At 48.0% G+C, this 16,595-nt stretch overlaps 3 protein-coding genes across 3 annotated transcripts; 1 reads left to right on the top strand and 2 right to left on the bottom strand.

The window, feature by feature from the left end:
- Positions 1-1,149: 1,149 nt before the first annotated feature.
- Positions 1,150-3,396, bottom strand: F4822DRAFT_409651 (salicylate hydroxylase). Its single transcript, XM_051458680.1, has 3 exons — positions 2,898-3,396; positions 2,273-2,842; positions 1,150-2,211 (listed from the first exon to the last, which is right to left on the bottom strand). The coding sequence occupies exons 1-3, from the start codon at positions 3,147-3,149 to the stop codon at positions 1,789-1,791; spliced, it is 1,245 nt and encodes a 414-aa protein (XP_051312099.1). The 5' UTR covers positions 3,150-3,396; the 3' UTR covers positions 1,150-1,788.
- Positions 3,397-5,011: 1,615 nt separating this feature from the next.
- On the top strand, positions 5,012-7,832 carry F4822DRAFT_409647 (DUF300-domain-containing protein). The gene is made up of 4 exons (XM_051458679.1): positions 5,012-5,580; positions 5,675-5,825; positions 5,882-6,308; positions 6,363-7,832. The coding sequence occupies exons 1-4, from the start codon at positions 5,541-5,543 to the stop codon at positions 7,386-7,388; spliced, it is 1,644 nt and encodes a 547-aa protein (XP_051312098.1). The 5' UTR covers positions 5,012-5,540; the 3' UTR covers positions 7,389-7,832.
- Positions 7,833-8,564: 732 nt separating this feature from the next.
- On the bottom strand, positions 8,565-16,452 carry F4822DRAFT_312374 (uncharacterized protein). Its single transcript, XM_051455350.1, has 3 exons — positions 11,695-16,452; positions 11,539-11,642; positions 8,565-11,485 (listed from the first exon to the last, which is right to left on the bottom strand). Exons 1-3 carry the CDS (start codon positions 16,282-16,284, stop codon positions 8,992-8,994), a joined length of 7,188 nt encoding a protein of 2,395 aa, XP_051312097.1. The 5' UTR covers positions 16,285-16,452; the 3' UTR covers positions 8,565-8,991.
- Positions 16,453-16,595: the final 143 nt, after the last annotated feature.

The raw sequence follows: 16,595 nt of genomic DNA, 5'->3' as shown, positions 1-16,595 counted from the left end.
CCGAAGCTTGCTGTCGTCAAACCCTGCGGGTAGGTTACGTTAGAATAGTCTAAAAACCGAAGCGTCTGACTCTGGACCGTTGGGATGTCTTGATAATGGATGACTCTGAACGATGCCTGGCCCCCAGAGGCGATAGGGTCCATATGATCAAAATAAAAGCAGTAACAAAGTCGATTTGTTTTATACTACGCTCAAACTGCGTTGAAATCGTACCGCCAACCAAAGTACTACCTAGGAGCGGGTCTAATAGGCCGATGGTCTCTCCTATTTGAAGTCTCCATAGGGCAAAAGAACGTACAGCACCACCTACGACGAGTGCGTAGAGGACTGGGAATATCGTTGGACCCTTGGTTGTTAAATTCGGTTAGTGTACGTTACTGAGGAGAAGGAGAATTGATTTCATACATAACGTGATGCTCGGTCTAAATTTTGAATCATGACAGCACTTTTTGGGAGCCCATCACTACGACCAACAAAACCTGCGAAGACGAAAAATAGCAATGCCAAGACGAGAAGAAGGCAATTATAAAAGATTTGGCCTGGGCGTGATGTTCCACTCTTTAACAGGATTAGCCAGTCGGGCCATTCCTAGAATCGACTGTACGAAATCGCCATTTTAACAGCACGTATCAATACAGTAGTATCTGTTAAGTAATAGGAAATGACCGCAATAATAATGATTTTACAATTAGACTATATAGGAAGCCCTTCTTCAACACTCCTAAATACTCGTGTTCTTTAGCCTACGATGGTAACGCCATGCTCATGTTACTATTTTTACTCTATCTTGATCACAATATATATGCCTAGATTGACATGGCTTGCTCTAGAGGATACTGTATCACCTATCTAAACAGGAATTAAGCAGGCTCTCGGAAGAAGGATGACCAAAAATAAAAAAAGTAAACGGTGGGAGTTGTTTATTGGTTCGTCACATCCCGTCCACATCCTCTTACCGAGTTATGTGCATTAGATCTGCAGTAGCAACTCCGTAACTCCGTAGAGTCCTGGAGCTGTCTGATAGTTGGGTCGCTTTACTGCAATACAAGTAAGAGATAAAGAAGTATATTGGGGGCGCTGAAACTGGGCCATGGTGTTTTTGAAGATGATAGGTGAAAGCTCGCTATAAAGTGTGGATGGTGGCACTTACTCTATGAGCACCTTTTCTTTTCAGAGACAAAGGAGCTTGAGGAGGTATAACCCTTTAATATACACATCTGCAGCCACACTGGGTTACTATTGCTTTTAGTGGACGCCACCTGGTAAGCTACTCAACATAACCATGTCCGTATAATCGTATCGGTACCTACCAAGTACCTAGATGTAATCATCCTAATTAGGCCGCGGCCATAGGGGTGCAGGGTATGCCCTCGGTGCGTTCAAATTAAACTGGAATCAAATTCGCTCATAACCCCCGGAGTATCAATGAGACGGTGGCGTTTTGATTGTATGTACAAAGTTGGATATTTTTACTAAACCCTCTCCCTTTGCCGCTTTATTCAGGCCAGACCAGAAGGGGCATCAAAATGGAATTAGCGAAGTAATTTATTCCAAAATAAAGAAAGGTGAAGATAGAATGTCAACTTCTCGCGAGGCAGTAGACTTTTGGGAATCGGGCTTGGAAAAGTGACCTAGGCACCAAGAACGCATTTGGCGGACTAGTGTCTTTCGTTAAAGTGGCAACACAGCTTGCTGCACCCGAGACCATTCACGCATGGCATCGAGGAACCAATCGAAAGACTCGCTGCTTTAAGCCAAATGCAGCGGAGTAAGCGACTAAGATGATACCTATTGGTTGTCCTTATATTGTGTGAAACACTCCATGGCCTCCTGTTGATGCGCCTCCATGTCCAAATCGAGGATGAAGTTCCACCTTGTTGAAATCTCGGCTCTCAACTCAGCAACATCCAGCCCATACTTGCCGCAGAAAAGAAGTCCTGTCTCTCGGCTCGAATCAACGACCCTTTGGCATCGTAGCCGGCGTACCGTGTCGTATGCTTTGAAAGCCGCTGTGATTTCTTTTGGAGATGAGATATTGGCGAAGAGCTTGCTAATAGCATCCTCGATGGCTATTCCAGCGCCGGCACCCATCCAGGATGAAGATGCGTGAGCTGCATCTCCCACAAGACAGACGCGATCTTCAAAATAAGTAGGTGTCGCCTTGTGCTCCCATTGAGAGTACTTGTAAGTATCAGGTTGATTGAGTGTGAGCTAGAATAGTTTAGCACCCTTCTGATGATGGGGGCGAGACATTGGGAGAGAGGAAACTGACGTCTATCATCCCACTGGCAATTGGACCACCAAGCCACGTATTCAGAGTTTCCTTCAGATCTTGCTGTACCAGGAGAGACTTCCTAGACTTAGTAAAGGACTGTTTCTTGTCGATAGCAGACACTATGCACTGTACCATCGTTCTGTCCTCTAATATGTCGTGTATGATAAACGCTCCATCACTAACCCAGGAGTACCGTCGATCATCCTCAAAAAGATCCTTGCCTAACGTCGATTTAGCTTTATCCAATGGGACTAAATTTCGGCAATCCCAGAATCCCGCTGGAGAAGGCCCGTAGTCCTCTCCAGGGGCAGTATCTCGAAAGACATGTTGCCGAACAAAACTGAAGATACCATCGACACCGATGACAGCATCAAATTCGTACTTAGAGCCATCTTTGAAGACGAGCTCAACACCAGAGGATTTGGGATTGATGGCGACAAGCTGTTTATTGGGGTGCAGAATCTCCTTGGGCAAAGGGCTGAGTAACTCGCGAAGGAGTGATGCCCGGTGGACACACACCCCCGTCCTCAAGTCGAAGATAACCGTCCCAGCATCTTTCCCCGACCCCTATTAACCGTTAATCAGCGTTATACATTTGATTGACGACTATTTCCCCGCTTACCAAGATGATCCGGGAACTGTTCATGGGAACAGCACCGGCCTTTTGAAGCACACCTCTATCAAGGGGAATAATTGCATTTAAAGCTCGCTGAGCATTGAGGGAAATCCCAGCAGCAGCACCGCGCTCGTAAAATTCGGGAGCGGACTCGAAAACATGGACTTCTATATGGGGGAGGTGGAAAAGGCCGTTAGCTACGGAAGCACCGGCTAGGCCACCACCAATTATAGCGATGCGAATCCGCTTGCTATCCATTCTCTGCTTCTGGAGATGAGATAACGGCCAGGCTTATTGAAATCGATCGCTGCCAAGAAACGGTGAAGAAGATGGTTCTGTTGCGACTAGTTGGAAACAACTCGGAGCAACTTATGGACGTGAAGGTGTTGGGGTAGTAAAGCCACTGATAACGCATAACCTATCAGGTGATACTCCTCGGGGCTAACTATAAATAATATTTTACTGATGAATCGTCCAACATACATGCCAAAAGGGGATGTGCCCCATTATTTCGTAATCACTATACCTCTAGTACATACGAGTAATAATAGTGTAAATCATATCTAGTTTGTCCAACGTACTGCCCCTTACTTGGATGACATCTTTGTTTGATTCTTTATATATGTCTCATTTTGTGTAACCAATCTCGCTTTGAGACTTAAACCCAATCATAACCCTTATGCAGCACTTTGTTCGTTAAATTCGGTTGGCATGTTAAGACTGGAGATATAGGAGAGGTTAAGATAGCAGCAGGAAGGGTGTTAAATTGGCCGAATAGGGGGTTACAAGCAGTAGGGAATTATCACTCAAACAGCGCAAATAAGATATATTACAGGCCGTAGGTAAACGCTGCCTTAATTAATACCTAGTAAGTGAGATATTTTTAAGCTGACATATGGGAATATCTACAACTGGATTGTGGTTACTTTGTAGAATGACCTCTCCAATGCTATTCGGGTATCTTTCTTCTTGGGTCTACATCCTCTTGTGGGAGTGATCCCCTTAATCATATCGATATCTGGATCTAACCTTTCCGTTTTGTCGTAAAGGGCAACCAACAAGATCACCCTTAGCTCAGGGTACAGCAGCAACAACTTAGGGGGTCTCAGGGCAGCTCACACCAGCGGTAGTTTTTTTAGGCATTTTGGGTGGTGTATATGTCTGTTGAGCATTGCCGTATACTGACTTGTCGTTCGAAGCCACCAAAATTAAATCCCATTTAAATAAACAGCGCTCGGCACTAGTTGAACTGGTGCAATCGGAGTTTTGGCTGACCTCCAGTATGGGAAGGCCATAGTATAAAGTCTACTAAGCCCTGATTGGCTGGATTCGAGAGGGTCCTTCCAAAGAGAGTATGTACCTAAGTACCTAAGTATTTGGGCCAGGGATTATTATTAAACTCTAAAGAATTGAAAATAGGTAGAGTATAAGTTGGCTCTAGGCCCAAAGAAACAATGGAAATATTCTATTAATATACAATTGATCTTTGTGACATAATGCCAACTCTCTTTAGAATGCCGCACAGCGAACAGCCTAGTACCCCTACGATGATGCGCGATGCAAAACGCGTAAGTATATTTCTCTTCTAGTTAATTCGCCCACAACGCATTCGTGTTGACTGGAGGAAGTACATTTTTCAACCAATCGCATTAAATTCTTACCTCCTGGGTACGACGATGTGTTCATTCGTTATTGAGTTCCGTGATAGTGATATAGGATGAGTAAGGATACAATTGCGTAACATGTTGTGGCTAATGAGTTTTTATACAGGTTCATACAGCCGTGGCTCAGCTCTATTTTTTTCGTATCTGCGTATGTAGAACCTGGTCAGATTTAGCGCCATATAAGCCCACTTATGGCCGTCCCGCTGGTTTTTATCAGCCACTTAAAATTGTCGTTTGATCCCCTGATCCCCTAAAATACTTAGGTACATGCACGTACGCGACATTGTGCAGCTGCATAGCACGTACCCCTTGCCAAGCCTTTCCAAGGTTCTGACCCGTATCTGCCGTAATTCCCGTTTGCCCCCCCAAAACGAACGTGAGTGGACGGGTAGAGTTAAAGTGGTTCTGAGAGTACGTACTTCGGGATTATGTGCTGCCCTGTAATTTCAAAACCTTCACGAATTATGTGGTAGACCCCGGCGTAGTTTCCAACTGCCAACGGGGCTGAGCAGTAGTTTCTTTGTTCCAAACCTGCCCAACTCGGCTCAACTCAACTCAACTTATTCCATCATCCCGCCAAGTCAACCCTTTCTTCTCATTTACATCTTTTCATTCATTACGATACCCCCCCTTTCGCTATTTTATAATACGCCACGAATAAAACCTCACCCGCCGGTCGGTCGCGCATCGTTCTCCCAGTATAAAATACATTCGACGTAGAGACCCGTCCAATTATCGAGTTCCGATCGACTCGTGTTTCCGTTTGCGTCGCAAGCATTAGCATAGCCACCAAATCCTTTTCCCACGACATCGACTAGCCACGTCAATCACAAATTATTTCGAACATAATACAATTATTCGTATCGAGCGAATTCTAATAAACATAGCGTTATTTGGAGGAAGAAACGAGTGCATATTCGAGGATTAAACCTATAACGTTCGATTCCTACAACGTTTCACGGATGATTGAATCGAAGCCGGCGCGATGAATTTAACATGTAATTCCACGTTAGAGGATATGAGGAGTATGTATATCAACAAAAAAGTCATCTTGCTATCTATCGTCCCTGCATGCCCAGAGTCGTGGCGCCAAGATGTCATGCTGACAAGATCTTATAGTCGGGTCGGAGGAGAAGATCGCAGGATCCTTGACCTTCCACCAGCTCGCCCTCATAATCTCTGGCGCCTCTACCATAGTCGCCTACATCGCTAGCTTTTACTTGATGTGGCGACATGCCATCAACTACACAAAACCTCAAGAACAGAGACAGTATGTCTATTCAAATGCGCCAACAACCTATCGACAAAACCGCTAACTTCTACTAGTATTATTCGTATTTTATTTATGGTCCCCGTTTACGCTACCTCGGCTTTCTTGTGTATATGGTATTATTGGCACGCCGTCTACTTCCAGGTTATCAGCGACTGTTATGAAGCGTTTGCCATCGCCTCTTTCTTCGCGCTTTTATGCCATTATGTCGCACCCGATCTCCACGAGCAAAAAGAATTCTTTCGACATATGCGCCCTATAAAAGAATGGGTTTGGCCGATAAATTGGTTTGCCAAGTGTTGCGGAGGAGACCGAGGACCTTGGAGAACTCCGAAGAGCGGTCTAACTTGGTTCAACATTATTTGGATCGGTATCTATCATTATTGCTTCATCCGAGTTGCTATGACTATTACGGCCGTCGTAACGCAATACTTTGAACGGTATTGCGAGAGTTCTAATAGCCCCGTTTTCGCTCATATCTGGGTAGGTTATATTGCATCGTAAACGGAGAGGGGCCTATTACTTACCTTGCCATAGGTTATTGCAATCGAATGTATAGCAGTCACCATTGCTATGTACTGTGTCATTCAGTTCTATGTACAGTTACGGGAGCCACTTGCGGAACACAAGCCATTCCTCAAAGTTCTGGCTATCAAATTGGTCATCTTTTTGTCTTTCTGGCAAACTATTGCCATCTCACTCGGAACCTCGACCCTTCATATCGTCAACCCGAACGCCGTTCTCGCCTATCCCGATTTGAAAGTTGGAATTCCTAGTTTGATGCTCTGCGTCGAGATGGCCCTATTCGGCATACTTCACTTGTGGGCATTCCCTTATGCTCCCTATAAAGAAAACGCCAAGACGAGTTTCTACCCCGTTCCCGATCCGTCTATGGAGATACCGCCTCGCGAAAATGAGCATCACCCTAAGATGGGTGGTTTCATGGGTCTGAAAGCTTTCGGAGACGCTCTCAACTTATGGGATGTTATTAAGGCCTTTGGTCGTGGTATGAGATGGTTGTTTGTGGGGGTTAAGCGCCGCCACCAAGATCCCAGCTACCAGGCCAAGCCTGAAGATATCGATACTAGTTACCCTATGAAACCGTACACTGCAGCTCATGCCGGCGGGAAAGGTGCGGACGGCCTACCGATTGCAAACGAGTTCCGACGAAGCGCCTTCGGACTTCCACATAACCCTGGCGATCCGGTCCCTGAAGAGAGTGCTGGGTTGATAGTTAACGCCCAGCCGAATCCCGGCAGTCCCCCGAGACGCCAACCTGGCCCATACTTGGACTCGCGGCCAACGCAGCTTTATGACGACCCTAACCACATTCATGAGTCTCCGGTGTCCTACGCCCCTTACGATGATGCGAGGGGTGACCTGGGAGCTCCGGGCGCACGATACGAATATGATCCTCGTGAAATGTACAGCAGCCAGGGTGGAAGTACAGCGGGCTGGAGCGAGCCGCAAGGCGGACCCAGAGCAGGTCAAAGGAGTTCAACGCAAGTCCGTGTCGGCAACGCGTTATGGGGCGACCGAACCCCACAAGGCGGCGCGAGATGAAAGTGAAGCATAGCATTTGAGACGCATGGGATCTGGTTATGTTTTCACTACAATGCATATTCGGGGTCCGCGGGGTCAGCCTTGAGGTTCGGCGTTAGGGAATGTTTTTTGAACGATGCTTTTATTTGAGGCGAGGCGTTACGAGTGGTCCATCTATACCAGGCGAAGACTTGATGTGTTTGGTCTTATTCCCACTACTTCTACCTACCGAAGTGAACTGCACTGGATTGGAGTGGCTGGATTATGCATGCGTGTTTATATGTTGAGCATTATTGGCTACGACTCCCCATGATAGTAACTGGACTACATTATTTGCTGGCAAAGGGCAAAAGTAAAGCAAGGCAGCAAATAAAAACCAGGAAAGGGTGGCATACTTAGATATAGATCGATCGATACCTTAGTGTTTTATGTCTATATAATGAAACGATACGTGGAATTTCTGCATACTATTGTTGTTCTTTCTAACTTGGCCGTGTATATTCCGAGGTTGTGGCTTGGCTACGTAAGATTAGGCCTCCCGGGCTGTGATCCTTAAGTATCTTGATTTTGGTAGGAATTATTGGCTTAGACAATTAATTTGGCCTAGACATGGGGAACACATATACACGCGTGTACGTGCCACACTGGCGCATCAGCAGGGACATATGATCGACTCTGAATCCTTCGTCTTACGGAGAGGTATATTCCACTATTTCCCTGTGTAACCTTACACAGCTACGCCTACAACTAGACATTCTCACCGCTTGGTAAATGCGGTCTACCTAGAAGCCTTGTTCCTAATCCTTTGTTCCCTTAACCCCCTTTTTAATTATGTTCTACAGTTCAATAATCCTCTCCTTTTTTAAAAAACGCCGCACGCCAAGGAACCTTATTCATCACTACTTGCTTGTACTTTTCGCATAAAACCGGACGCCCCTTAAAACTCGACAACATACGTAGGTCGCGGTAAGGGGGAACGAGGAGACAAAAAAGAAGGGGGGTATCATAATGCGTAATTAGTTATGTCGATTGTTGTACAGAATAAACAGACAGAAAACGCGGATTCTGCCTGTTTATTTTTTGCTTTGGTATCTCTCATAACGCCGGAAGCGATGCAATACTTTTTGGTAGAAGTAGTAGTAGTTGGGAGGACAATTGAAGACTTTCTCTGAATTAAAACAATGTTTTGGTATTTCCTCCCTTTTCCGGCCTCTCTCGCTTATTGCTTGACTGACTGACTTGATTGATCTGTGTGCCGTGACGATCGAACTTCCATTTATTCCCTTTGCGCGTAACAAAAATTTGAAGTCAAAATAAAGCAATAATAATAAAAACAGATGCCAGTATGGTCGATTGTAAAAGCACAAATGCTAGTGGAGTTCTCGTATCCTTGTCCTTCGTCCTGGTCCATCGCCTTGGACACCGATGTGAATATGCTATGAAGACTGTGTAGTGATCAACGACTGCCTCTGTTGTCCTTGCTAGCGATCTAAGATTATTCGCTCTTGTTGTTCCCTTCCTGAGCCGATTTCCATAATACAATGTAGTCGAAAAGAAAAAAAGTTCAATATGGAGGTCTTTTAACATGAATCGGCGGAGTATGGTTTACCCCATAACCACGCACCTAGCGTCTCTGCCTCTTCTCATTCGGTCCTCCAAAATCATCGCTCTGGCGCTTCCGGCCGCCTCGATCGTTGTCTCTTGATTCTCGCCGGTCATCGCCACGTGGCCTACCACCTGTTCCACCTCCGCCTCGTCCACGTCCATAATCTTCGTGTCTACCACTACCATCTCCGCGGTGGCGTGACTCCCGTGGGCCGTCACGGCCACCTCCCATTATATCGCCTCTTCCACCGCCAGGAATTAGTTCTCGGCCCGCGCCCGAAGGCTCCCGGCCAGTTCGGCGCGGCGGGTCCATCTCGCCCTCTTTTCCATGACTGGGCGGGCCAGCATTAGACTTTCGGTCGCGGTGTTCATTACGGTGATCTTTTCTCTGATCAGGGCTACGGTCCCTGCTGTTTCGTCGCGACGAACGTGAAGATCGATCGGTATTATTATGATCCCTTCGACCTCGCTCATGGTCGTTTCGTCCAGCGTATTCGGGCCCATTCATGCTACGATCGCCTGTCAATACGTTAGGGTTAGGTCGTTCGTGCACCGGCGTCGAAACAGGTGATGCGCCCGTGAGCACTTGGGCATCAGAGCCAGCTAGGTTAGATCGAGAGCGACTCTGACGCATGGGATTTGGTTGTTGGAGAATTGTGTTGATTCCAGACAGTTGTCTTTTTCCACCAGTTCGGGCACGTTCATTAGCCGATGACGGTCCTGTGGGTGCAGACATGAGATTAGGAGAATCAGGACCAGATGCTATGGGGCGACCTCCAGATGGTTGTCGGTGGCTCGATGCTCCGGGAACCGATGGCCGCTCGGGGGTCTGCAAAGGCGGCAAGTTGGAACGGCCCCCATGATGAGGCCCAGAAGGCCCGGAAGGCGATGGTACAATATGACCCATTCTATCGGGATGCACGCCGGCTGAAGGGACCGGGTATGAAGGTTGAGGATTCGGCCCTGATGCGGTGGAACTGCCTGGGTTTAACTGTCTCAATCTCTCTGGATGTATCCCTGCTGTTGAGTTGTTGGCTGCTGGAGAACTAGCCGGCCCATTTCCATGACTATACTGTCCTCCAGTCTGGCCCCGACGTGGTCTAGACGATGCAGGGCCAGTAGGAGGATGGTGTCTGTCAGGCGATGTGGGCCGAAGAGGATCATTGCCTGCGAACCTAGGATCTGGTCGTCCTGGTGGGTTGGGTGGTCCACGAGCTGAATTACGGCCACGACCACGGGGACCCTCAGGGGGATTAGTCGGATCATTGCCAATCGATGGAATTGAGCTTAGGCGACCGTATTCTGGATCTTGGTTGCTTAACCTACCATGATCAGATTCACCTCGGGGTGCGTGCGATGGTCCTTGAAATGCGGCGGGCTCACGTGGCCTGTCTATCGTGCTACGATCGCCTTCATGGTCCATGGCTCTCCCAGCTTTAGGTCCAGAAGATGGTAGTTGTTCATTCCAGTGATCGCGAGATGGATGATCCGCACGATGAGATCGGTTATTCCGATCATCGCGACCCAGATCGCCAGATCTAGAATCCGAACGATTACCTCGCGGAGACATAGGCCGGGAACCATTACGATCTCGGCTGCCCTCTCTACCTTGGCGGCTATTCGGTCTCGAATTTGTTGAATGAATAAGAGCGGCGCGTTGTGGATTTAACGCATTTGGGCGCTCGTCGGGTCGATCCGCACCAATTAGTCGCGCACGTTCCGGGTTCACTGTCGGGCCTTGGGATTCTGGTTGCAGAGGAGGTGCCATGGGTTTTGTCGTAGCGGCGCTCTCACCACGCGGACGGGCCGTTTCGGGCCCTCGGTTCGGGCCGCTTGGGGCGGTGGACCGGTCCCGTGGACCACGGGGTTCGCGCTCAGATGAACTCGATTCGTTACGTCGGGGAAGCTCTGGTCTGTGTGGCAGTCGATCTCTCTCGGCTCTTGGTGCGTCTCTAGGTATGCCTTCAGGAACCCGACGATCTGCAACTGGTTGCTCCCGTGGTCGAGTCGAGCGCGGATCTTCTGGAGGCCTGAAAGGTCTCGGTCCCGCTGCATCCTTTATTTCCCTCGAATCACGATCTCTCGGATCCCTCACCGTCCCTCGTACTTCTCTAGAATCTCTGGTTTCCCTTGGAGTGCCATGATCGCGGTTATGTGTTGAAGTTGTTATCTGTCCGAATTTGTCGTGTGTAAAATGCGCGGGGAACGGAACCTCAGGTCGGCTAGGTAGCCCAGGTGCGGGGGCCAAAGTTGACGGGCGGGACGACTCCCCTCTTTGACCGGAAACCGGCGCTGGAGCGGTCGGCACGGATCTTGGAGTTGACGATCGGCTTGGGATTGACTTTGAATCGGGCTTTTGAGGAGGGCCTGCAGGCTTCTGAGGAGTATCCCTATTAGATTGCGCAGGTCGTGGGGAATCTGTGCCCTTCTTGGCGATTTCGGAACTAGATGACGTTTTCACATCCTTCACCTCACCATCTTCTTCCTCGTTTGTCTTAGGCCGGATGGTCGCGCTTTAGAAGTATGAGTTTTCCATTCAAGCATTCTTAAGAGGAGATGCTCTTACCTTGTTGATGTTGGCTTGAACTCTGGCGCGCTCGGCCGAAGACTTGCTGGCTGTGTAGGCTTTGTAGGCTCCGCTGACTTTTTATCCTCGGCCGCATCGCCACTCTGCAGAAGAATTAGCATGAAATTAAATTATAGTATAAAATGGAGGACTTACGGTATTAGATCTGAAAGCTTGAACCATGACCCATTTAGTCGAGTATTTCTTGAGAGCAGATGTCGCGGTATTGGCGGTGACTGAAAGATCGACCCTATGACTTTGTCCATCTTCGCCCTCATTCTTAGAGGCAGCTTCTCGTTCTGCAATCTTCCCGAGAACCTGTAGGAACTGCCGACCCATGAAGTCTACAGCAGGGAAATGTTCTAGGCCTGCCTTCAACACTGTGATAGCATTTCTTATATGCATCCATTCTATGCCTCCAAGACAGGCTCGTAGAGCCGCTGATAGGTTTCGATGCCAAGTCCACAGTAAGTCACGGAATTGGTCGTGCTCCATGAATGACATTGGCTTGCCGTTGTCGTCAAACGCTGTGGCGAATCCAAGTTTTCCATTTTGAATCGCTTCCCTGGCGTATGTATCCTTATCTTTATGCCATCTCGCGAGGTCTCCCAATGTCAATTTAATGAATCGACCAAGGAATTCGGCTTCCCGGACGGTACAGCCAAATATCATCATTCGTAATCTATTCACGCCGAAAAATCGATCGTATAAGTCGACGAGCTTAAAATTTGCCACTCGACTAGAATGCATGAATTTGATCATTCGGTGGCAGAAGTCAGCATCGCCAGGCGAAAGCAGAATGCGGGGCATAAGGCATTCTTCGATGAAGGTATCAGCAATTGAATCTGCCTTTGCTGATGAATAGAACCATCGCGGACTTTGCTTGATGAGCATAATTTTGGTCTTGCTCACCCGCTCGCGACAGGCACTTGCCTCAGCAGCGAGATCCTTGTTAGTCTGAACGAGAGCATCAAGCGATTTCTTTTTATTACTCATGTCGCCTCGCTCCCGTTTCAATTCAGCATATTGCTTTTCTACTCGCGCAGTTTCTGCCTCGTAGCTGTTCATGGGAACCACGAGATCTCCTGTCTGGAGAGACCAGAAAAGGACGAAGAACTCTGGGTTGATTTTGTCCCATACTTCTGAAGGCAACAAAGTCCGTACAGCGTTCGTGATAGGTCCGAGCACATCCAAGAAACGGTCGGATTTCTGGCCGTTTACCGTATTCGGTAATTGTGGGGGGCTTTCCGCATCCGTTTCTGGTACATCTACTGCCATTTGATCCTCGGAATCTGGTGCAGCGGCGGACGTAGTCGCGCCCTCGCTATTCTTCGCATCCATAGCCACATCGCCATCTGCGTCTCCTGGCGAGTCAGAAGCGGTTATCGTAAGCTTTTCTCCCGGACCCATCATAAAATATTGAAGGCTAGCACGACCAATCATGAAGGCCAGATTGGCATCGAGGCCGAACTCCGTCATTAACCGAGGGATACTCGGGATAAGCGCGTCGAACTGCTCGGGTGGGAGATTATTTCGCAAAAGCTCCACGTATTGGACCAAGGCTTGTTGAGAATCATCAATAACGCTGGCGAGGTACTTGATGTGTGTTTCGTTCTCTGGTAAGTGGTAAATGGCGGATTGTCGATATTGGGCCATATTTGTCAGAAGTTGGCAAGCTAGATCCGTCTGCATTAAAGCCTTCATGAGGCGAGTGGCGCTTTTAGCCGACTCATAGCGCTTGTCGCCTAAACTGACCAACGTTTGGCGCCGTAAAAGCTCACCACCACTTAGAGCAAATAGCTGGGCATCCGTGAAATCGATATCTGAGACGATACCTCCCATAGAAGTGATAAGCTCCCGTAGAATTATCAAGTCGGTGGAATTACCGTTCGCGACTTGATTATTCACATAGTAGATGACGGGAGTAGGATCCATGTTACCATATCGTCGAAATACTCTTCCAGAAAATTTGGAGAGGGCTTGTAACCATCGACTAGTCAAGAGCACGGATGTTTCCTGAGTCCTGCTCCTTTGCTTACCACCAAGCGAACTCAGTAGAGACCATACAAGAACATCATGACCCATCTCTGTAAAGTACTTTGTGCACTCCACAAAGGCTTCGATAAGGTTGGTGTATGCTTCGATTTGGTCGAGAGCAACCTTGCACACAATACCAGGTGATGACATTGCTACTTTGGCAAGCTTTTTCGCAGAGCTTGAAAGATTCTGCAGGGAAAGTCGTTTTAGAGTTGCCAACGTGTCCAGTCTGGTATTCTTGAAAGCCTTTGCCATGGCAGGAAGTCGAGATATTTGTCCTTCGTAGCATTCTGAATAGATATTGTAACGAACTTGTGTCGGATAATGCTTCAGAAGATCCCAAACCGCAGCGGCAACATCAACATTAGAATCACAAAGGCATAATGCGGGGACAAGGGTCCTTCGAAGGAGATCTTGCCAACGTGCAGCATTTTCTGGCGAGGGGTCTTGTGCGAAGCTTTTCACTCCGATAGTGGCTATTTTCTTAACTAGAGAAGGTTCTCTTCCGATGTTGACACCAGATATGTTAAGGAATGTGCTGCAAAGTGTGAAGACATCGTCGACAGTTTGGCAAATCGGAACGTTATCTGCCCATTCATCAAAATAAAATCGGTAGAGTGTGCCTTTGTTGATACCATCGGCATGCGGCCATTTCAAGATCTTGACGGGAGAACCATCAGTTAGTTTCAAGGTACCCTTAGACGCACCAGTTTGATCTAGGGCTATCTCCTGCTTGAGAGGCTGGACAGTTAGAGGTCGAGCCGCGGCAGGTTGTGTGTCTCCGAAAACCTTGCTAATGGAATGCAATAAAATACGATTAATAGCCGGATAGATCTCATCGGGGTACGCCTCGGGTAACCAAGGAAAGCGTCCTAAGATAAATAGAGCCTCAGGAATCGCACCCACGACTAACAGATGAGAAACCAGGTCTGCCTTATGAGCCTCTTTTGGCTCTGGGAGACTTGTCCCATCCCCCTCCTTGGCAGCATTTGCATCTTGTTGATTTCCATCATTCGCAGTTGCGGATTCTCGTGGCTTCGAGGAAGTCGGGAGGGTGTCATCGGTAAGAGCGCCAGCCGTGAGAAGGGCGTTCGGTTCATTGCCTTGTCTTTTAGATCGTTCTTTCTCGTCAAGTTCTTGCATTCGTCGATCTCTCAAAGACTCCATTTGGCTATCTTCTGGCCATAGATGAGGGTAAAGATCAGCTAGGGAGATGAATCCAGCCTTCATGAAGAAAGCCGCAAGGTAATACAGATTTGCTGGAAGTGTTTCTCCCTTATCTCTGGCATCGGAGGCATAAAACCGAAACTTGAAACCCAATAGCTGTGCAGCAACCTTATTACCGCAAGGTGGGAGGGTCTTCGTAGTTCTTATCCAATCCAGAGTAGGGTCATTCGCCTTGGAACCAGATGTAGCCTCTAGAGAGTCGTACTGATCTGGATCTTGGATCCGTCTTCCACCCAGCTCGAAGAATGCATCCAAGTGGACTTCTCGGGCTCGATCCCAAAACGTCAAGTCTCGTTGGTGAGATTCTTCGGCAAGCTGGGCTCTGAGTTCGTCGCCGGAAAAATCTTCGTTCTGAGGTAGTGCCCATTTTGGTAAGCCGCCCGCAAAGACTCTCTCAGAGTGATCGATCTGATTACGAGGCCACCAAGAACTGATTCGTAAAAATCGTGAGAAGAATACGATGTTCCGCAACATAGTTGCAGAGAAAACATCTATAACAACATCCAAAACTCTACCAACATCAAGATCAAAGGTTCCAATCAAGCCCTTCACGCGCTCCCAGCAGGCTTGCACAAGGGCAAAATCATTGTGGTCTCGGGCGTAATAAGGCGTGCGATAGAGTTCCGCGGCAAGCTTAGAGTACCCCTCGGACTCCTCACGCAGTAAGTTGTAGTTGGCTTGTCGGTACAATTGATTTGTGGCGTAGCGAATACCCAACTTCACGAAAGTTTCGCGGATCAAGCCAAGTTGTTGTAAAGCCGGTGCATCTAGAACTTCGCGCAGAAGTTTCGGGGATACCTCTGTGGCATCAACAAAATCTCGCAGCTGTGATCGGGATCCTCCATCTTCAGAATCGATGAAGATGGAAAGGGTATCGAGGAATAGTGTTTGCGCATCAAACCCGAATCCAGAACCGTATGTATCTTCGACCGGTGGTCCAAGGATTTGTTTCATGCAATTTCCTGCATCAGTTGGATTAAGGCGACCTTCGAGTACAGCACGCGTGAATTCTTGGGAGATGGTCGAGATTTCTTCAACGTCTTCGTCGTTACGAGACTTGATTCCATGTTCAACAACCTCCTGGCGACCTTTTTGTTGCCAAGCGGAAATTCGTGATTTTGTTAAGATAGCGTAGTTATAGTTGGAAGGAGTCGGAGGGCGAGATTGGGTGGGTTGAGGGGCGGAAGGCGTAGAAGGGATCGCTGACGGAGCAATCTGGGAGGATGAACTAGGCGGTCGAGCAGTCGACGGGGAGACAGGACCTCGATGGCTAGGATTCGAGCCTAGCTGGCCGCCCGAGGAATCGCGACGGTCATTATTTCTTCTTGTATTTCGGCCGCTAGATGCGCGACGGTTCTGTGAAGGGCTATCTTGGAAATCTCGGTCGTGTTGGCCGAGGGTTGTGTCGGAAGGACGATGAGGAGCAGGCCGGTTTGCTCCAGCATCGGATGGCCTCTCATTTCTCTTTCGTTTCGGAGGCATTTTGGTTATGTGCGACAAAGGTTAAGTGAAAACAAAGGTCATCGAAGATGAGGCTGGAGACCAAAATGCGGGTGGGGATGATGAAATAGAGAAAATTACGGGAAAAACTCTCAAGGAAGCATACTTAGGGTAGACCCAGTAGTATGGCGATGTACGGTGCTTGAAAGCGTTTGTTGATTAGGGTCTCTGGAAAAATCTTTGAGGCAACCGTGCACCATTGCCAGAGGGAATATTCAGTAAGGTGACAAGTCAAAAAAATAAGTGGTAAAGTTGTGATGATAGAAAGAATTAGAGAAGATGAACAAAGAAAG

The sequence above is a fragment of the Hypoxylon trugodes genome (genome assembly GCF_022578975.1).
Source record: "Hypoxylon trugodes strain CBS 135444 unplaced genomic scaffold F4822scaffold_7, whole genome shotgun sequence".
In the NCBI taxonomy this organism is placed as follows: Eukaryota; Fungi; Ascomycota; class Sordariomycetes; order Xylariales; family Hypoxylaceae; genus Hypoxylon; species Hypoxylon trugodes.
The sequence above is the reverse complement of the archived record's forward strand: the minus strand, read 5'-3'. Positions and strand labels throughout refer to the sequence as shown.